General features: G+C 41.1%; 1 protein-coding gene across 8 annotated transcripts in view; it reads right to left on the minus strand.

The window, feature by feature from the left end:
* MPPED2 (metallophosphoesterase domain containing 2) overlaps window positions 1–22,874 on the minus strand; it is a 170,753-nt gene extending 147,879 nt beyond the window's left edge. Inside the window, exons 1-3 of one of the 8 annotated variants that reach the window (XM_039355939.1) lie at window positions 22,243–22,744; window positions 21,092–21,164; window positions 15,387–15,630 (exon numbers count right to left, since the gene is read on the minus strand). In XM_039355939.1, coding sequence (XP_039211873.1) covers window positions 15,387–15,514 — 128 coding nt within the window. In that variant the 5' untranslated portion in view covers window positions 15,515–15,630; window positions 21,092–21,164; window positions 22,243–22,744. The other 7 variants (XM_039355938.1, XM_039355942.1, XM_039355937.1 and 4 more) reach the window with 7 other exon arrangements.
* Between the last annotated feature and the right edge of the window lie 509 nt (window positions 22,875–23,383).

The raw sequence follows: 23,383 nt of genomic DNA on the forward strand, positions 1-23,383 counted from the left end.
ATGGCTCCCAAGTGAAGCAGTCTGGTCGAGGGGACTGTCTGACTTTTCTTGAAGTTTACCGAAAAGCCGTGATTCTGTAGGACTTTGATTGCCAGTCGCAGGTCTGACTGAGCAGCCTGGAGGACAATGATTGGATTAAGATGTCGTCCAGGTAACATTGCACCCGAATCAGCACCAACCTCAGACATGCAGCTAGGACCGCCAGGACCTTGGAAAACACCCTTGGAGCTAACGACAGCCCGAACAGGAGTGCCCTGTATTGATAATGATGGCCCATGTAACTGAATCTGAGAAACTGGCAGTGGCTGGAAATGATAGGAATGTGTAAATACGCCTCTGTGAGGTCTACGGACGTTAGGAAGTCCCCCCTTCAGATGCTGCCTAAGATGGACTAAAGTGTTTGCATTTTGAACCTTCGGTATACCAGATAAAAGTTTAGGCCTTTGAGGCCTAAGATTGCTCTCCATCCTCCCAAGATCTTGGGAACCACAAAGAGGATGAGTAAAATCCGCGACCCCGTTGAACCAGATGTACTGGTTCTATGGCCCTTATGTCTAATAAGTGATGGATGGCCTCCTGCATGAGACCTTTTCTTACTGAATTTTTTGATTGAGGGCAAGAAATGAACTGTCTTGGTAGTCAAAGGAGTAGGGGCAGATCGAAAAAACTGTCTACGGTTATAAGGATTAGTCCGCCTGTCAGACCGTTTGGTAAGGTGGGTCAGGATCTTCCTTTTATCCTTATTTTCGCTCAGAAACAGGGATAAGGCATCCCCGAATAACTTGCTACCCTGATACAGGGCTGCTGCCAAACGCCATTTGGACTTGGCATCCGCCTGCCAGTGCCTTAGCCATAGCATACAACGGGCTGTCACATTGGACGCCATGGACCTGGAGGAAAACCTTGCAGCGTGTAGAGTCGTATCGGAAGCGTATTCTGTTGTGGCCACTAACTTGCTCAGGTCCTGATGCGTACGAACATCGTCCGGGGAAATCCTGGTCTGGAGCTGACGAAGCCAAATAAAAGCAGATCTAGTGAAGAACGAGGCTGAAGTAGCGGTCCTGATAGACCACGCCACTGCCTGGTGTGTTCTCCTAAACGCCAGTTCCGATCTGCGTTCCTCAGTTTTTAAGGCCTCAGAAATATCCCCTGAAATAGTGGTAGGGGAGAAAAGGTGAGACAAAAGCTCATCCATCGTGGGCACGTCCAATGCCTCTGCTAAATCTGAGGCCACACTAAACAGCTTTTTATCATTCCCAGCTGGAGGAGGAAAGGTACCCGGGGAAGCCCATTGTTTCTTAACTGCACTGAGGAATAATGGTGGACAGGGAACATGGTGTTGGGTGACTACTGGTTTGATGAAAACGGGGTCTGCCTCTAAGTCTGATGCAGTCGTCGCTGGAGTAGACTGGTCAGGTCCCACATGCACCGCAGAGTTAGCCTTGCGAAGTAGGGGTAAAAAGAGAGATGGATTAAATAGACCGCCGAACGGGGGCAGGTCTGGGGCCAATTCCTCCTCCTCTGACCACGAGGCGTCAAGCGCCTGATCTTGCTCCGGGGTTAATGAAACCCCACTATACGAGGAATGGGAGGGGGAGGGAGGATTGTGAGAACTCTGATAAGCTGGGTTCCCACCCTTGTAGGTTCTCAGACCTAGGGTTAGTTAGTTAATTTTTTTGTGAGCCACGTCTTGCTGTCAGTCAATGGCTACACTTGCGTCAAGACTGGGATCTCTATGGTCCAGGACGGGCGTGGCAACTTTGGTTGACTTGATCTCATTGGGCAGGAATACAGTCTAAACCCATTGGTGGATTCTCCATCGCCAGTGCTGGAGAAGCAAGGAATCCACCCTGGGTACCGTGGAGACCTGGCCGTGAGAGCCCTCTCCACCGCCTGAGCAACCAGGGATTGGAGCCGATCCTCTAGGGGAGGATGGGCTGACTCATCCACTCTGAGTCCCGCAGCTGAGGGTGTGAAGGTCGCTTCTGGGGCCAGGTGCTGGGTGCATGGGGTGGTCAGAGACCGGAATGTATGTGTACCAGGTTCCAATCCGGGCTGACCAGGGGAAGTGGAAGGCTCTACCGGTGACCAGACTTCCTGGGCAGAAGAGGAGGGACCAAGAGACAAATAAAGGAAGTAGACTCAGTCTGAGCAATCTCGGCCCTGGCCTGTTTTTGAGCCTTTGAAAACTCTTTTTCCAAGGCCTGATGTCTCCTGCTGGCCTGTTTTCAGCCAATTTGGAGATTTTCCTCCCAGAAACAGCCTTGGCCTTGGCTGAGATCCTACTAGCAGCCTCTTGGGTAGGGGACCTGTGCCTTTGCGGATGGAGGAAGGAGGGGAGGCATCCTTGGATTGGGAGGCCATGTTATCCTCCATGCTGGTATAAAACCTTCATGTGCACGAGAGGGTACCCCTGGAAAAGGATCAATTGGCTAATAAGGGCGTAGAGCAATGGCTGGGAATAACTGCTCTACCCCCCAGTCACCGGACCGGTGGTATCCAAAAGACTAGTCCTACTTACAGCCACTATAACTCCCCCCAGAGGCTGCGGCCTGCTAGAGAGGCTTGCTGTGTTGCCAAGCCAGCAATGTAAAAGGTGGCAAAAAATACAGAGTCAGAGGCTGGGAACTACTGTGTTAATCAGCTAGCCAAGTGATGACCAGGTCTGGAGACACCAGAGGACCCAATGAAATCAATTGAGCCTATGCCAAAAGGAATGGAAAGAGGAAAAAGGCATAAAATGCTATATGAGGAAAAAGTCCCCAAGTACTACAAAAGAGAGATCCCAGGTGATCCTTGGCTATAAGGAACCCGGGAAGGGCCTTGGCCATAAGAACTCCAGAAGGGCCTTGGGCTGGAGCCACGAGTAGCTCCCAAGATGGCGGCTGCAGCCGGTCAGGCTCCCAACTTGGCCTAGGTCAGGGACCCAATGGTCAATATGCCAGGAAATAAGAATGTACCACTTGAAAAGAACCTCCAACCACCGTAGGAGTAGATTGGGGGAGAATCCTTCCTCCCTCCCTTTTATCTGGCAAAAGGTCTTTGCAACGGCTATGCGGTCCGCAAGATGGCGACTGCGTCCCAACTGCCATTCTCACCCTTCAGCTCCGAACGGAAGGCAAGCTGCTCTCCTATCTGGACGCGGTGTGGGAGGAAGGCAGCAAGGGGAAATGGCCTCAACATTTTGGGAGCCCTGGAAGCCTCCCGTGCAAGTGGCTGGGAATCGAGGCCCTGCGGCCTCCATGGAGCTCAATCCGGTTGCCGTAAGGCCGTCGGAGCTGCAGCTGCAAGCTCCAACCACGAGGTGAGCTGGAGGAAGAAGAGGGGGTAATTGCAGCAGCGCTGAGCCCAGCGCTGAGCTAGGAAGAAAGGGAAAGAAATGGAAGCCTCCGTTTGCTATTGAATCCCAATGGGAATCAGATGAAGGAAGAGTCCTCTGGAGGAGCGCTGGTCCCAACACTACTCAGAGGACTAGAAGTTAAAGAACCAATGGATAATTCACCAATAGATTAAGATCTACCTGCCTGTGAGCCAAACATGCACGTCTCTTCTGGGCAAGATCAAGTCGAGACTGGGACAACTGGTCCAGGACAGACGTGGCAAGTTTGGCTGACTTGATCTGATTGGGCAGGAGGATTGAGTTAACCCATTGATGGATTATCCATCTCCTGTGCTGGAGAAAGCAATGTTCCTGGGAGGGATCAGCAAACCGGCTGGGACTATACAGGTGTCTCAGCTGTCCAACTAAAGAAAATAGGCATTGTATCACACACCAGAGATACAGAAAGTTGCTGGAGAAGATGATCATGTTAGTATAAATAACTGCAAGTGGATGCTATGGGGCATAGGTGCCAAAGGCACAACAGAGTTTTAAGCAGGTATGTGTTATGGACTGGTGCTAACAAGTACAGGTGTGTGTATATGTATGCCATGGACAGTGCTATGGAGTATGGGTGGGTGGGTGCTGCAGGAAGGCACTTGGAGTTTGGATACTTGAAAAAGCAGCAGAAGTGACTTGCAAGCTCCTGCCTGCTTCCCCAATGACTTTTCTCGTCAGTAGTTGGAAGAAAATATTACACATGGAGACTACATAGACACTGAAACATTTTAATTGCAAGCCAGTTGCCAAATCATGATCACATGATACAAATCATGACCATAGAAAGACTGCAATAGCTGAAGCTTTTAGGACCGGTCATAGGTCCTCTTCGTTCAGCACCATCATAACTTGGTTGCTGAACTAGTGGTCATCTATTTAAGTATTGTGTATATTGTTTTGTTCCAAAAAAGCACAGCAGTTTTATAGATGGATGGAATACATGGGAATCAAACTATATTACTTATACAAGGAGGTGGAAGAGAATTTAATTATAAAGCAAAGATGTGGCCAGGAGCTGATGTCAAGACAGATAATGAATTATTCGTGTGTGAATTCCCAATTAAGCAAATGTGCAAGCAAAAACTGCCCAAAGACCAAGAAACAGAAGAAAGTAAGCTGGATGTTAGAACAAGCAGTAGAAATCACCAAGAGGGGCTAATGCCATGAAAGACAATGATCTGAAGAAGGAATTTTGTTTGAAAGCAATATTACAAAGAAACCATAAAGGCAATCGGAACAGATATGGAAACCAAATCTTCCTAAGACTCTTAACTCGGAAGACAAGTTCCAACTTCAAATTAGTATACCAGGAGTACACCAGTGGACAAATGGTAACTGATTCAAATAAGATCAAAGAAAGATGAAAGATGTGTGCAGGTAGCCCTCAACCTAACAACCATTTGTTTAGTGACCATTCAAAGTTACAACTCCACTGAAAAAAAGTAACTTATGACCCTTTTTCACACTTAACAACTGTTGCAGTGTGGTCATGCAATCAAAATTTGGACGTTTGGCAACTGGCATATATTTATGATGGTTGCAGTGTCCCAGGGTCATGTGACCACCTTTTGTGACTTTCTGACAAGCAAAGTTAATGGGGAAGCCAGATTCACTTAACAACTGTGTTTCTAACTGAACAATAGCAGTAATTCACTTAATTGTTTCAAGAAAGGTTGTAAAATGACTTACTTAACAACTGTCTTGTTTAGCAATGGAAATTTGTGGTTGTAAGTCAAAGACTACCTATACCAGTGGTGGCGAACCTATGGCATGCATGTCAGAGATGGCACTCAGAGGCCTCTCTGTGGGCATGCACACTGTTGCCCCAGCCCCGCCTCTTCCTGCAGCCCCTCCTCCCTAGCAGCCCCCTGGAAGAAAGTCATCCCGGGCGCGGCCTGCGCAAAGCAGCACAGCCAAGGACATGGCAGCCAGGCAGCGGGGACAAGACTCTGCCCTCATGCCCCATCGTGCGCAGATGATGCTGTGGGATGTAGGTGGAGGGCGTAGCCACCATGGCACTGCTGGGCCACCTAGGTGATCTGCAGCAGGCTATGGAGGCAGTGAGTGGCCCTGCAGGTGGGCAGGGTGAGGCGGGACAGGGGGCGGGGTGGGGGGAAGAGTGAGGGCAGGGGGGCAAGGCAGGGCAAGTTTTGGACACTCAGTCTCTAAAAGTTTCACCATCGTTGACCTATACTGAAATTCTGTACAAGTAGGATGTCAACATCCAAAATACCTTACCAAAGTGGTTTTCAAGTATTTTGGTCTCAGGATCCCTTTACATTCTTAAAAATTAATTGAGGAGCCTAAAGAGGTTACATTTAGGTGGATTATTACAAGTAGTCATTAACTTACAATATGCATACTCTGTAAAGTGCTTACAGAGGGCTGTAAAGCAGTATGAAGCAGTATATAAATCTAAGTGCTACTGCTATGGCTACAACCACATTGGAATTGTCATCACTTGAACAAACCCAATTGTATTGCCATTTGTACAGTGGTTGCTAAATGAATCATCACTGTTGTTACATCATTAAGTGAATCTGGCTTCCCTAATTGATTTTGCTTGTTGAAAGCCAACTGGGAAGGTTACAAATTGTGATCCTGTGACCACTAAACCCTGCAATTACCGCAAATAACAAGCTGAATGCTTAATGCCTAAATTGTGATCACAAGGCTTAGGAGGTGGTGCAACAGTTATAACTTTTGTGGACAGATCATTAAATGAACAGTCATTAAGTCGAGGACTACCTGCAATATACTTCACTAATTATAGAAAAGTTTTTGATTGACTTAAACAGGTCAAGCTACACAGTATCCTTAGAAATAAATATGAGACTTTCAAAACATTGCATTGTTCTCATGAAAAATTTCTACACAGGACAAGAAGCCACAGACTGGATTGAACACAGTAAAACAAACCAGCCTACATTTATATAGCAGCATTCCCCAACCTTTCTGGACTGGCACTGGGGGGGAGGGGATAGTTTTATGTGAGGGGCAGGTGCGTCCGCGTGCACATCTTCATTTGTTCCACCATTCATGTGGCCCAATTGCAAACAGGCCATGGGCTGGTAGTGAGCAACAGCCCACAGATTGGGTAACCCTGCTACATAGGATTGAGACAAGGCACTATGTTCTTTCTTTATATATTCATTCTATATGCAGAATATATATTGAAAGAGCTCAGACAGGAAGATGAGTATGGTTTTCACACTGGAGGAATAAACATGAATAACCAACATTGTGCTAATGATGATATTGAAATGCAAACAACAGGCAACCACTACTAAATGAAAATCAAGAAGCACAATGAAAAATGGGATTGAGATTAAATATGAAGATGACCAAAGCAATGACAGAAAATTCATCAGCCTTAGAATTGGTAAAAGATAAATAAATACATTGCAGACTAGCACTCAGTAGTCTAGTAATGAAGGTCTTGAAGATCTTATAAAAATACTCATATATTGTGACTATTTATAAAAGGATCATAATCATGCAGGCAACAGATTTGCCTGTGATGCTCTATGACAATGAAAACCATATTTAGAAAGAGCAGGGTAGAAAGAATATTGATGCTTTTGATGTTAGACTCCTGAGAATACCATTGATATAGAAGAAAACAAATAACAAAAACATCATAGAACAATCAACCCAGAGTTCTCATTTGCATCATAAATGATCAGGCTCAGTTATCATATTGTGGGTACATTACATAAAGTTCCTGGACCAATGGAAGAGCTGGAAGAAATGAGATGAAGAGGGCGACCAAGTGAACAGATGAACTTGACTACATATCACTGGAAGACCCAGAAGAGCAGGAGATAAATAACACTGGAGAAGGTCTATCTACTGTGTTTTCCCGAAAATAAGACCTGGCCTTCCATTGTTTTTGGCTCCAAAAGACGCATTAGGGCTTATTTTCGGGAAAACATGGTATCAGGGTGATCAGCCTGGCTGGGCACCCCCCCCAGGGCGCACATAAGAAGCAGCAAGTGCGCGGGGGCCACCGTGTCTGGCAGACTCTGGGGCTACACAAGTTGTGCAGCAAAGGTCAATTAATTACCTGTCCAAACAGCAGGTGGAGGCACACGCGGGGGGGATACAGGTGATCCAGCCATGCTGCGTGGTTCCCTGGCTCCGGAGAGGCTTGCGGAAGGCTTGCATGGTGGCTCCGGCAGCAGGCAAAGGCATGGGGGGGAGGTAGGCGATCGACACAACGCATGGCTGCCTCCCCCGGCGTGGCTGTGGGCAAGCCAAGAAACAATGGGATGGAGAGAGAGGTGCATCAGGATTGCCTGTCTCCCCCCATGACTCTACCTGCTCCCACGGGTCAGGTGGCCACACAGAACATCCGGATCACCTACCTTCCCCCTGCGTCTCTGCTTGGAAGGCAGGCCTGGTGTCCCAGAGCTCGGACTTACCTGTGTTGTGCAGGCTACGGCCAGACACCATCAGCCCCCACGTGCTTGCCACCACCTGTGCTGGCCACGCCCACCCCTCGGGCTTATTTTTGGGATAGGGCTTATATTAGGCTCATGTAAAAAAATCAGACTAGGGCTTATTTTCTGGGTGGGTCTCATTTTTGGGGAAACATGGTCTGTGGTCTCTAAGAATGAACAGAGATCTAATATCAAAAAACAAATCATTCATTTGCCCAGAAAACCCCAATCCAGTTGATCTACTATATAAGGGCCACAGATTAGGAAAATATAATATACCAGTATTTCTATACAGGTAGTCCTCAGCTTGTACCTATTTGTTTAGTGATTGTTTGAATACAATGGCAGTAAAAAAAGTGACTTATGACTACTCTTCACACTTACGATCATTGCAGCATCCCCACAGTCATAGGATCAAAATTTGGATGCTTGGCAGCAGGTTCATATTTATGATGGTTGCAGTGTCCTAGGGTCATGTGATCACCTTTTCTGACCTTTTGACAAGCTAAGTCAATGGGAAAGCCAGGCTCACTTAACAACCGTGCTACTAACTTAATTGCAGTGATTCAATTAACAACAATTTAACAGAATTAAAATGTATAATCTAGTTTTTTTCTATGTTACTTCGACCATGAATGAGGACAAAGGAATCACTTTGGAGGTGATAATAGAGGTAGTCCTCAACTTACAACAGTTCGTTGAGAGACCATTCAAAGTTACAACAGCACTGAAAAATGTGACTTATGGCTGTTTTCCATACTTAGGACTGTTGGGCCAATTCCTGGGGTCACATGATCCAAATTCAGATGCTTGGCAACTGACTCATATTTAAGACCGTTGCAATGTCATGGGGTCATGTGATCCTTTTTGTGACCAGATTTATGTTTTTTTAAAAAATTCAATAAAATATATTACAAAAAAAAAAACAATAAAAGTCAAATGTAATAAAAAAAAATCTATACAAATTATACTCATAGATTTTGGACAACAATATGGTGATTCCTTGTAGCAAATCTTATTTAAATATTCAATATCAGAGGTCCCCAACCTATGGGGTGCAGCCCACTACGGGGCTGAGGCCTCTTGACCACTAGGCTGCGTGGGTGGCTGGCCACTGCACGTACCCAAGTATATGCTCATGCCCCCTTGTGCCGTCACTAGCTGAGTCATGAGCCCCGAGTCTCGCACCAGTGCTAGCCGAGGCGCAAGCCTCCCACTGGTGGTAGCAAGCCATGAATCCCAAGCAACGCACTGGTGCTAGCCGAGCCACGGGCCTCATGCCGATGCTAGCTGAGCCGTGAGCTCACACCAGCACTAGCTGAGTCCCACACCGCACGTCTCACATGGGGCTAGCCAAGCGGTGAGCCTCACACTGGCACTTCACGATCCATGAGCCCCGAGCTGCATGCCGGCACTAGCTGAGCCACGTGCCCATTCTAGCCAAGCTGCAAGCCAGCACTAGCCAAGCCGCGAGTCTTGCACTGGCGCTAGCTGAGCTACGAATCATGCAGCAGCACTGGTTGAGCCGCAAGCCTCACATCGGTTCTAGCAGCCCCATTTGCAGAGTGCAGCCCCATTTGTATGTGTGCACAGGAGCACATAACGGTGCCTATCCCATTGGGCCACCAACCCAGAAAGGTTGGAGACCCCTGTTCAATATGACCAGCAGGGGAAAATAATTAAAAGTATATCATGGTGCACAGCAAACCAATCCATTCCACTTCACTAATAACTGCAATCTCAAAAAGTGCAAATGTGCAAGAAACAAATTACTTTTAAGCCAACTGACACTAAGTATGATATTGTCCATATAGACAATATATCCAATATCCAGCTGTGCTCTCACTGCATATAAAACAGAGATCTTTCTTAAGAACAGATTATATTGTAAAGAATAGATACAAAATACCTATAAATAACTAAATATACAAATTGCAACATAAAATATAGAGTAACATCAAACCCATCAAATGAAACAATTTTTCTACTTTACTAAGTAGAACAATATTTTTAATGAAACATGTTTAAGGAAATGCAGAAGTTCATTTTATTACACGAATGACTATTTATTCCTTTCTGCACTGTCAAATGGTAAAAAGAGTGGTGGTAGTAATTTACTTCTAATAAGTCAAATTGCCCTTCTAATTTCAGAATTGACTTTTGCTTCATCATCTTTGCCAATCATAATCTCAAAGTCACTAGAGATTAATAAAATTATTACAGGAGTTTCTCAGGCTTGGCAATTATAACTATAATGTGACCAATGAAAGGTAGGTTGGTATGATTATTTTTACTATATTATCATGTAACAATCAATCTCACATGTGTTTTTGGTTACTTACACAGTTATTTTCACTGCTCTATTTATCAATGCCAAATCCAGCATATTATATATGTATAACAAGAAGAAATCCATGGTGGTTGATTTCTCAGTATTTTGTATTATTTCCTTTACAAAATTTTTCATCGTAAAAGAAAGGGAATGGGAAATGTCTTTACAGAAGTAGTAAGTGTCCTTTTAAACTTCACGTCTCATCTGATGGTCAAATTATTCTAGAATTGCCAGTACAGAACAAACATATTTACAGAAGAAATACCCTTAATTAATGTTCAACTGCATTATCTGCATTTCATTATCCTAGAGCAGGGGTAGGCAACCTTGGCTCTTTTATGACTCGTGGACTTCAACTCCCAGAATTCCTGAGCTGGCTCAGGAATTCTGGAAGTTGAAGTCCACGAGTCATAAAAGAGCCAAGGTTGCCTACCCCTGTCCTAGGGAAATATTGTGCCTTTTTTTATATGGGATACAAGAATTTGTAATCAAACCACACTCTCTGTCTACCATTTTTATTTTTCCAAGCTAATGAAATACTGAAAAGAAATGTATGTAAAGATGCTTGAAACTCTTGACTTTCATTCAACATAGTTAACTGTCTCAAAACTGAAAATTAAAGGGACCAAATTTGTTGTGGTGGGAGAAGTTAACAAAAGAAAGGCCAACTTTGAAAATGAGCCAGATCAGACTAGAAAAATATTCCAGGAAACATAATCCTTTTGTATTCCTGGGTAAAGTAGATTGATAATAGCTAGAATGTTGTTGACTATTCCTTTCCACATTCTCTCCAACCTGGGCATATAATTCAGAATAAAGTAAAATAGCAGCTCACACAGCTTTTCCCACTTATACACAAATTCACATAAAGCATAAAAAGGAGCAGCAGAAATATACACACACATACCCCAGATTAATTTGTTGCAAAAAAATATTTATCCCCGCCTTCTATTGTTACTGCTGATAAGGAACTGGAAAAAAGATTCCAGAAGCCATATTGTATGTATTATTGTGTAACTTTTTTTATTATACATTTTGCTAAAATTTACCTGAATTCACACACACATGAAAATGCTTTCTGTTCAAATAAGCTAAATGGGTGTTTATTGCCCCCTCTCTAACAACTTCACCGCAAGCCTATGAAACAGGTTAGAGACTGAACTAAAGTGATTGATCTAGAAAGGCAAATACAATTTAAAGATGTCATCCAGTTTTGATTAATTGGCAAACCATTAGCATTTATAGTGTCCGCAAACAAAGAAATCTATAATAAAGTTGATTGGGTACAGTATATTTCATGGGTCCCAACTTTTAATCAGCCTCCTCAAGACTGTACAATAATATGTGTCTCTGTGAAATCTAGTCATTTTCCGTTATACCTATACATTTGATTAATTAATAAATACTTAATGAAAACTGCAGAAATCTAGCCCCTACCGAACAAATGTACAAGTATTTTTCTGCAGAAACAATTCTCTGCTATTTTGAATTAATTTTATATATTTTAACACTGGAGTAGAATATACATTTTGTAAATAAGTGAATAAATATGGAAATAATAATAAGAACAAGTCTAATGAAAGTTAAAATTCATACATGTATCCTCAACTTACTGTTTACTGATTGTTCCAAGTTATAAGGGTATTGAAAAAGTGACTTATGACAGTTTTCCCATATTTATGACCGTTGCAGCATCCCTGTGGTCATAGGATCAAAATTTGGACGCTTGGCAACTTGAACGTGTTTATGATGTGATCACCTTTTGCAACTTTTTGACAACCAAAGTCAATGGGAAAGTCAGATGCACTTAACTACCATGTTAGTAACTTAACAACAGCGGTAATTTACTTAACAACTGTGGGAAGAAAGGTTGTAAAAGTGGGACAAAACTCAACTTAATTACCTTGCTTAGCAATGTAAATTTTGGGATCTGTTTTAACCATTGGTCGAGAATTACCTGTACATAATTCATGGAATTAACTCAGAAACATACAAAGGAAGAACAGGGAGATAGTGGAAATATACAGGAACCAACAACCGTTTATTTTCAACTTCTGAGCCCACTAGTATCTTAATTGTGATTAAGGAAGCATTTTTGAATACTTTGCAACACTGCAGGGCCAAAATTTACCTTATGTTTTTAATCAAATTCAAGATTTTTATTTTATAGCCTAATACAGATAGTCCTCGACTTTGATTAATGACCGTTCAAAGTTACAACGGCACCAAAAAACATGACTTACGACGATTTTTCACACTTACAACCATTGCAGCATCCCCAGAGTCATGTGATTTACATTCAGATGCCTGACATTTATGACGGTTGCAGTGTCCCAGGGTCATGTGATCACCTTTGGCAACCTTCTGACAAGCAAAGTCAATGGGGAAGCCAGATTTGACTTAACAACCGTGTTTACTAACTTAACAACTGCACTGATTCACTTAACAACTGTGGCAGAAAGGTCGTAAAATGGGGTAAACTCAACTTAACAAATGTCTCATTTAACAACAAATTTGGAGCTCAACTGTGGCAGTAAATCGAGGACTATCTGTACAGCTTTGGGAGGAAATTATTTTAAGGAGAAAAAATAGGCCAAGCAGCTTTTTTTATTTACTACCAACAATTTTGTTAATTTATGTTCGCTTTCCATCTTTTGTAGTTTCAGTTGTATACCTCTGTAAACATGACAATGGAAATCCATTGAAAGAAATCCTGTAACAAAACCTATCAAAGTTCCATGCTCCTGCAGCTCTATTCTTAGATGTAAAAAAGTATGGTCACACAATTCTGTATGTACATCTCCAAATTAAAGTCCCTTAAGCAAAACAGTCCCTTAAGCAAAAAAGAAGCATGTACAAAGAAATAGAAAACATACAGAAATATAACACATACAGACTGAATTAAAGCCCCTTAAGCAAAAAAAAAAAAAAAAAAAAAGCATGTACAAAGAAACAGAAAATACGGTATATGGAACCTTCTCCAATAACCATAAAAATTCTATCTTTTAATTCTGCTAGAGAATGTCTTACATTTTGTCTTCCTCAATTATTATTCTTAAGCAACTTCATGGAATTCATGAACAGTTCTAGAACAAGCTGCACACCTTTTTTAAAGTTTCAGCAGATTTCTTTAGTTAACCTGATTAACAAATAAACAAAAATCTATCCCTGTAAAACGTTGCACTTACAGATGTATTAATGTAGCCATTAATTTCCAGAAACAAATGTGATATTTATTTTTAGCTTGCAACTAATTATAGAGAAAACCTCATTCTACTTCCACAGATAATAACATCCTATTTTTAAAAGTAAAACTGGTTTTCAATATTTCACCATTCTACATTTCGAAAGCTTCAAAGAGAACTCAAAGCTCATGTAAAAAAATTCTATAATACAAATGAACTGCACGGCATATTGTACTGCCAGGTTCTGTGCAACAAATGTAGCTACAGTTCAACTCAACAATCAGATAAAAGCAATTTGTTAAAATAACACCTGGAATTCTTTCTCACTGCAAAACTATTAAATCATGTGGAAAGACAAACATGAAGGCAGAGCTGGATATTTTTTTTCTCTTGAACTGCATTCACTCAAACACCTACTACATCTATTTCAAATGTTTCTAAAATTCAGAGTTTACCCCACTGGTAGAAGAAATACTTCTAAGGTACAAGCTGACCACATGCTTTTTACATCGTGCCCAAAAGCCTTTTTTTAAACTAGTCCATGAAAGGGCAACTATGTTTTAAAGGGATTAAAATATTTGCATTGGCAATGACCCTTTCTTTTGGTATGGGTGGAAATATGTGAGCTTTCCATTTACTGAGGAGCTCTGCATATCTCAAAGGCTTGCATACCACCCTCAGTGCAACAGAAGATTGTTCAATAGAAAACATCTTATCAGGTATTTTATACCTCCTCCTAAGTAGAGTTCAAAGTAGCAACATGCTTCAGCATTCTCACTATGCAAAAGCTATTATCCACACAATGAATGAAATAGCCCATTCGCTTTGGGTCACTGTGAGGTCAAGAGGTGCCCCTTTGTTTTATAATTTAACCTATCCATTAGACGGGAGGAAAAAAAGAAGCTTAGCTAAAAATGCCTGATAAAGATCACAATTCACTAAACAATGGGAAGGAAATCTGGAATTTAAGACTTTACTTAGTTTTTAAAATGGTATGTGTTTATGGAGCATGGACACACAATACATACACACCCACACTTATAAGATATACATGAGACAGCACTTGGTCTCTGTTAAGTCCTTCTGCTGTGAGAACTCAGAAAACACAATACCAAAACCAAAGCAAGCTAAGGAAAAGACCTTTTGCTCTGCCTTTGTTGGATTAAGTCTGGGACATAAACATTATTTTAATACAGTATTTGTATTTCTTGGGATTAATAGTTCAGCCCTCTTGGAATCCTTTGTCTTTCTTGACAGAAGAATGCAGCATGCGGCACACGTTCCCCTTACAACAAGGAGGACAAAGGATTCAGTGATCAGGAGACAATTAGTCCCAATTAGGCTTATTTCGCAGCTGAGTGCAAAGAGAGGGGGAAGGGTGCTCACATTTTCACAAAATATGTCCCTCTGGCAAGTTCCAGCGAAGAAATCAATAAAGCTACAAGTCGGTTACAAGGCCTGCAGCTCACACACAAAATTGCACTGAGTTTTAACCAAGTCTCTGACATCTGGAGCTCTTTGAATCTAACATACTATGCAACCCATTTTGGACATTTTTGATCTACTTATTTATAGCAGAGGGCAGCAATAATTGCAATATTTCCACATCCTATTCTTAGGGTTGGAAACAACTTTGTTGCAGTTCACACAATAGAATAGCTAATGTTTCAATCATCTCCTTTTTTAAAAAAACTAAAAAAAAATGTTTTAGTCTTTATTCCTACAAAAATGCCTGGAGGCATGATCCTGGTAAAAGCTACAAAATTGTCAAGTAATTTTTAAAGTCCAATTATTTATGTTTTTAAATGCTTATATGATTATTAAGTCATTGTGTTAGGAATGTTTAGATTAGCCTAGTTAACTATTGTGAATTATACTGAAAAATAAATGAAAAATGTATGTTAGAAAAATCCACATCTCCACTATAAGCATACAGTGGATAAATTAGATAATTAATGTAGGATAGGCATGATTTTTTAAAATCCCTTTGATATCAACGAAGATGGTTACACAATGACTGACAACATGAATGGCTCAACTGTACTTACATGTGTACGTGTGGAGGCTGGAATCGGCTTTGGTTAATATTGTAGTGTGTGAATGCCTGGGTTGGATTTGAGCTGTATTCATCCACAGAAATGGAAACTTTGCCTTGTGAAGGAATTCCATGTGCCATGCTTCCTCTTTATAGACATGAGCGACTTACAACTTTCCAGAGCAAAAGACAGGAATGAGCATTGTGTTTCAGCCAATGTTGGAAGCCAAAGATGTCCTCATGAACTCTGTAGAATTCTGGACAACAATATGGAGACATTTATCATTTTGAAATTCCATCTAAAAACATTAAGCTCAACCTAACATTTTTCTTGATGCATCTTTCCTATATCACATTAGCATACATACTCATAGCAAACTCAATCTCCAAACATGGATACTTGCGTAAGCAAAATCAAAACTGTCCACAACCAAGAGGAAAGATATCAGTAGGCATTCAAAAGTACAATCTTTGGGAAGGAAGCTTAAGGTTGCTTGCATTGATCACAGACTGCAGACTGACCAGAACATAATGGAAAAATAGGAAGGAAGGGAAATGGAACATAGTATCTTAGAAAAGACCTAGTTTGCTGATTCATATGCCAAGCGGCAATGTTTGCTTGTATGCCTTATTAGTCCTAATAAAATGTTATTAATGTATTTTTATATTGAATTTAAAACTATGTTCTTCCTATATTTAAATCTACCAGTTCTAATAAGAGCAACCCAAGTTTATTTTTTTTAAAAAAATCTAGTATACAAGTATCTTGTCACTCAACAGTTGTCATCTATTCCTTTTTTTCCTCCTTCTATACTTTGCAAATATAGTTTGATTTTGGCAAATGTCAAAACACTCCATTATGGGTAGGTTATCTTACATTATATTACTGTAAAACAAATAAAATGTAATTATACTCTTCATTTTGAATTTCCCTTACATTTCTCACTGGTGTTTTAATAATGTATTGCCAGAATCATGTGCCATATTTCAAAATACAATTATAGCTATTTATCACATTCAGTGACTCCATTTCGTAAGTTGCCATAGAGCTGGAAATGGGGCAATTAAAAAATGGGCAAATAAAAGACCAAGATATAGCATCTGTTAGAAAAAATATATAATGATAATATAACTTTCTAATTTGCAACGTCAATCTAATGATAAATGTAGCAAAGATTTAGAAAGTTATAATTTGAAAAAAGTTTAAAAATGCATACTTTCCCCCCTTCTCTTTATTATAATATTCAAATTCCAGATCATCCAGAGAAAGCACTGGAAAGGAGTCCAAGACAGGCAAGAATTATGCATCCTGAATGCAATGCAAATATTAAGATTTTGTGACTAAATGGCTACAAAGGGTTAAATAAGAACATTCAGTTTATCAGTCATTTAAGTTAAACAGGGTATCTACATTCAGAAGTAATATGCTCTTCAATATCAGACTGGAGAAAAATAAGCAAGGATGGCCATTCCTATTATATACCGCCTGGCCTGCAAGTTTACAAAAGTACCTAGAAGACCAGTTTTAGCAACAGATTGCACGAGCAGATGGACCTTGGTATGATCCATACATCTGTCAAGGCAATGCATATGTTCTAAGGGCTACTTTCATCCATCTGTTGCCTTCCAGGTGCTTTGGACTTGGCTATGGTTGGTGAATTATGACAATTGAATTGATACATAAGAGTATAAGGGAGAAGAACTTCTCTCTACTATATTTTAATATCCTACTAGAGCTGCCTACTTTTTAATTATTAAAATGCAAAATGAAAAGTGCTTAAAAGCCATGGGATAAATTTGTTGTCACCTACAATCCTATTTCTCTAACATATTTCCATTGGAAGCTAAAACATACAACTGTACACTCTAGATTAAAACTCTTAATTTATTACTATGAGCCATTTTATCTTAAATTGATTAAACTATGTCACACATTTCTATCTGCTTACTTTACCTAAATAACTTCCTTCTCCTGTTTGTATTTGTTCAGATCAATTTGAATAACATGATGCAGTGTCTTCTATCCCAATTTTTGTCAAACCATTCTCATTAAAAATAATCCTCTCCACTCAGAAAGGTACATAAATTTGGGCAAATACATTATAACAATTCATTTCTGCACACCCCCACTTCTATTCTCAAATACATATATATTTATCTGTCAATCCATGTTTTTCAGATAAATATTTTTTTCTCCCCACTGCTATCAGAGAATACACTGCTTCCAATCTTGGTTACTGGACCAAGTTATTCTAAAAGCCTACCATCAAGCACAAAAATAATATTTCTGATTCCAAATCTAGCAATTGGAAAAAAACTTTCATTACCTTATTACAAAAAAAATACCTTTAAAAATGTTGTAGGAAGGAGTGTAATCCACTTCTAAAGTGAGATAAAAATATATTTTAAAAAGTATCTAGGCTTTTTCAATAACTCCAAAATACATAGCGTTTGGAGCTCTATACTGTTCCAAACTTGAAATATGCCCCTTTGCTATAACTGAGAAGAGCTAGGAATAGCCAGAAAGTCCCATGTTGTATATTGTACGGCTCTTTTCCTACAATGATGCTATCTTTGAATCCAAATATTGTTCAAAATTAAGTGTGTAAGAGTATACAATGAAGTTTAAACTCTACTTCAGAACAAAATTCAAGAAACAAAGTTTCATGATGGGCATCTCCCTTTTATTATTACACAACCTCAGGCCTACATAGGATTCCATATGGTAGGTAGGTTAAGGACTCTCACAACTCCCTTTCTACAATCAGGATTGTTTGTTTCAAATTATGAAAAGCCATGATGATGAAATAAAATCCTAATTCCATCAACCAGGCATAGACCCGAATGAAATATACTTCATTAAATTTCACTAAGTTGGATCTACATACACACACACACACACATATATATGCATGTGTATATAAGATTCAGTACATAAAATATTTTCCCGGTTATTCGTGTAAGATAACTGTCTACAAATTATAATGAAGGAACCTCCATACCAACTTTGCAGCTGTTTCCTTAATTTCCACCACAATTATATTTTACTGTTATTTTGCATAACAGTAAAATACAACACCTGCTTCCAATTGCAGTTCTGTAGTGAAGACTGTAATTCTCTTTTGAGATACTAACTATGAAAGCAGTGTGCAGTGTGGAGCTGCATAATTGCACTGCACTGAAAAGTAAATACAAATGAAAACATCTTCCCGTTAGAGAAATGACTGTCATTAAAAAAGAATGTTAGCCCTGAGAGCTCAGAGGGAAAAAAATACATTTTGTATTGTGAGAATTTTAGTCTTGGCTTACATTAGCCAGTAATGTTGAAATGGCATAGCAATTTTTTTCCTCACACAAAGCATATTCTATTGGATAAAAGACAACATTAATGAAATACAATCCCATACTTTTTCTGCCCTTTAAAAAATAGATAAGCCATTGTATTTTCATTAACTGACAGAATTAATGTTACATATTATAAAAAGCTCACTGAAGAGAATTTAAGATCTTAATTCAATTCTATTTATTTTCTATTTAACTTTCAACTATGAGGGGGGAAATGATGTTAAGGCTTAAGTATACAGATACACATGCAGAAAATCTTGAATTTCACTTTTGAATTCTTAAGTGAAATATATCATTTATATTCACATTCTATTGAACAGAAGAAAAATACAGCTTTTTAAATGACCATCAGTAAATATCAAACTCAGGAATAAAGATTATTTTATATCAAAAGAGCCTGATTTTATTAATTTTCTTTTAATGTCTTTCTAGTGCAAAATAGCCCTCATATTAAAGAGAATGGCTGTGGTCTTTAATGAATAACTCTTTGAAGAAAATATAAGGCAAAGTCAACTACTTCAAAACTTTTACATACATGCTGGTATTAGCGTCCCATAAGAATTTGTTTTAACAATATAATTCTTTTCTTCTCCTTAGAACAATCATTTCCTAAAGGAGATATACATACTATGGAATAGCTTTGACCTTGGTATTCATTTTAATGCTAATATAACCAAAAAACTATCAACAACCCTGAATTACCATATTATCTCACATATGATTATAGAATTCAGAGAAGAACCCAAAAATGACAACATCCTACAAGAATATAGTTGATATGATGGAAAAACACCACAAGATCAAATGAATTCACTGGTTCAGTTTGAAGTCTATAAAAGCAGGACACTGATAACATTTACACTGCAATTTTGTCTCACAACACAAAGCACTGTGAAGGATTGCATTTTTAATCAGTGGCAAAATAGAAAATTAAAAATAATACAAAATAATACCAAACCCATTATTTGGTGAGAGGAAAAAAAATCCATAACATGGGGAATGAAGAGAAATCCATCATTTAATTCATCACCTGGGAGTGTTAGTTTACCTTTACTTTTAACTAGCACTAGCCAGAGAAATCCTGAAATATTTGAGATAAGGGGAAAGAATACCTATATTAGACCTCTGTACAGGCTATTATCTGATGCAAAATAAAGCAGCTAACAGGCAATATGCATATCAACGCATATCATCAACGCATATCTACTCCCAAACAAGTCTCATTCTCAGTGGAGCCTATTTCACTGTCAGTGTGAGGATTGTAGATTAAATGTATATGTGTATGTGTGTGTGTGTGAGAGAGAGAGAGAGAGAGAGAGAGTGAGAGAGAGAGAGAGAGAGAAGGCAAAGAACACTCCAGTCCAACTTTGACTCTGGCTGACTCACAGAGTCACATCTATGAAGTTTTCTTGATAAGATAAGCGGCCAGCCACTATCTCCTTGCCCAGTATCTTTTCGACTTCCCATCTCTTCTGGCCCTGCAAGTTTATACTCTCACTGCAATCTTGTGCAATACCAACGATCAGAATCAGCATACTACTATATTCCTAATGCTAGGTAAACTGTCACTGAGAGAGGAAGGGATCTTGAGTTACATCAAAGCAACAGTTAAGCAGAAAAATATTATCCCAAACATCCGGCCTGTAAAAGTCAAGTTTTCCTTCATCAAACCACCCTGCCAGTACTCCCTCTTGCATACCGCAGCGTTTGGGGACCCTTTAGAGAAGAAACCCTTACAGCGTCAAGCCTCTCCCTCTGTTGCAAAGATGCATTTCCTCCAGACACTTTAGCTGAAAGGGACCAGGAGCAAGGAAGACGTCCCAGGTTGCCCGCACTACCTCTTGGTGGCCGTCACTCCATGCAGCGCTGGGTGGACTTTCTCCCCCCTTCTTTCCCGGATAGGTGGCTGCACTCCTCTGAATCCTCGCAGGGTGTTTGGGCTGGTTCCTCTCTCCCTCTCCCATTCCCTCTTGCCAGAGCTCGGAATGATTGATCACAATCAGCGGCCAATAGCTTTGACTGCGCACCATCCTGCCTTTTCTATCGCTCCCCCCTCTTCCCAACGTCATTCATCCCAACCTGACTCTCCCTTTCTTTTCAAACTGGCACGGTAACCCTGATCAAGTCTGCTAACCCATAACAAGCGCACTCCGCGGAAAGATGCACATTTTTCAACCCTTCTATTAACTTTTGGAGGGGGGGGCAATCTGTCGCCCCCCTCCCCCCCACAAAACCCATTTGCGAGCTACTGCCTAAGTACGGCTTTGGGCGCGCGCGCTTAAAGTTTTCATGGTTTTTTTTTCCTACTCAGATTTCTGCAATGATCAAAACCTACTCCCCGCTCCTCGCCAAAATACAAACCGATCGCTTAACTCCTATTTCTCACGACGCTACCACACTTCCAGGTCGGTCGGGTTGAGGGATGCAGGGGGGGGATGACATAATCCTAGAGCAAGGGAGGAAAATATAAATATATAATAATCGCGATTAACAGCCTGCAAACAGGGAGGCGAATACATCCCAATAAAATGCAAAGGTTTCCAAGTGCTCTTAGGCCTCGGGGGACCATTGATTTCAAAGCATGTTTTGGAAAAGCAGCCGAGGGGGGGGGGAGGAGAGAAAGGGAAAAATGTAGGTGTCTTGAACGTGAAAGAAACGTGGGAAACTCCAGCTATAGTAAAAAAAAAAAAACATTTGCAATTCAGTACTTTATTTTTATTTTATTATTATTATTTTTTTTGCCCAGTTTTCCCCCACGGATTTTCTTTCCCTGTGGAAATTGGGGAGGTGGGGAGAAAAAGGTGCAAAAGAAAGCCTCTTGGCAAGCGGGGAAATACGGCAAGAACAAACGATTTCTCCCCTGCCCCTCCCGGCGCAGTCCTTCTCTCCCGCCAGTCACACGTTTCAGTTTTTCAGCCTAACTAATACTTCGCATTTCACTCCCTCGATCTACCGTTTCGCCTCGTTTTTCTCCGGCAATCTTGCAGAGCACAATGCTGCTCCCTTTGGCCTACCCTCCCCCGGTCGTGCTCTAACATTATAACCCTCGATCACCCGGAGACTTGCTAGTAAACAACGAGCAAAATTAATCTCCTCTGCCAAATCTATTCCCAAACCGCCGCCGCCGCCCCCCCCCCCAGCTCCGCAAAGGCAAGAAATGAACGCCGAATCAGGGAGGGGGGGGCAGGAGAAGGAGGAAAAGGGGGGGGCATTGCAAGCGAGGGTGGGAAGGAGGAGGAAGAAGAAGAAGGCAAAAGAAACCGACCCTTGCGCAGATCAGCAAATTAGCTTCCCTTCTCCAAACCCTTTTTAAACCCCCCATTCTACCCAGAGCGAATGGCAAAGAAGCAGCCCATTTAGAGTCTGATTATTGTTTCGCGGTTGCCCTCTCTGATCTCCTTGTACATGACAAGGCACCTCTAACCCAGCGCTTTGTGTTTGTTATTGGTAATTCTCCTCTCTCCCTTCTTCCATCGGGAGTCCTCTTCCCCCTTCTCTCTCTCTGAGCGGGGCGGATGATTTACCTTCTCTGCCTCTTTTTATTTTCCTGGAGGTTGAGGTGTATTCCTAAGGATGCCTTCAGTGCTGGGGAAAGAGCCGATCCATGAGGGGAGGGGGGGCGACGCTGCCGGGAAGCCGCTGGTTACAGAGAGCGAAAGAGCCAGGGAGACCTTGGCATAGGTGGGCGGCTGGTGTAAGGCAGGGCAGAACCTCCGACCCGCCAAGGATCCCGGGGGAGGGGGGGAACGAAAGAGAGGCAGGGAGGGAGGGAAAAGAAATGAAAAAGGGGGGAGAAAATAAGAGCAGTCCGTGGTTTGAAGTGGAGAACGAGAAGGAAAGAGAGGGGGAGAGAGAGATGGGGGGAAGAGAGAGAGAGAAAGAAGCGAAGAAGGAAGAGAACAGTGCAATGAGTAAGGACTGCCACTGGGGTCAGGGAGCAGAGCACCAGGAAACAGGGCGGCCAAACGCGCGCACACTACACACACACAAACACAGAGCGAGCTCCTCCCTGCTGCTGTTGAATCTTACTTCACTGCCCCCCCCCCGCCACACTCACAGCCAAAAAAAGAAGAGCAGCATCCCTCGCCGAACGGCGGTGAATCTTTTGCCCCTGCCTGAAAGATTAAAGATTAAATAGGAGAGGAGACCCACGGCGTGCAAATCATCAGAATGCCTCGATGTTTTTCACTCATTATGTCGTCATCTTCATTAATCAGACCATGGTGGGGTTTCCTCCACCTTCCCTTCCCTTTAAGAAATATAACAAGGTGCATTTTTAAAAAAAGTAATATTAGCAGGAGGGTTAAAGCAAGAAAAAAGAATACTGTACTACCACGATCTCAGCCGAAAACATGTTTGTATAAACAGGCATGAAACTACGTTTGTATAGAAACAAATGTATTTATCTCTTGTGTTGATGTATTGCAGGGTTGCCTCAAATTGCTGTCTGGTAGTTACAGCATTTCCACAAAACACAGAGTGGAAAAGAAAATAGAACAGAAGGGAATGAAAATGGATGACTGTGTCATCCATAGCCTCAACCTTTTGTGAAATGGGTTGGGAAGAAACTTTTTAAAATAAGATCTTTTCTTGATCATCTATTACTAAAAAAGGTAACTCACAACGGATCTTTAAACTACTGTATCTAATTTCCATATAGTTTAT

Source organism: Crotalus tigris, unplaced genomic scaffold (assembly GCF_016545835.1).
Source record: "Crotalus tigris isolate CLP2741 ecotype Arizona unplaced genomic scaffold, ASM1654583v1 scf7180000018777.2418813, whole genome shotgun sequence".
Classification (NCBI taxonomy): Eukaryota; Metazoa; Chordata; class Lepidosauria; order Squamata; family Viperidae; genus Crotalus; species Crotalus tigris.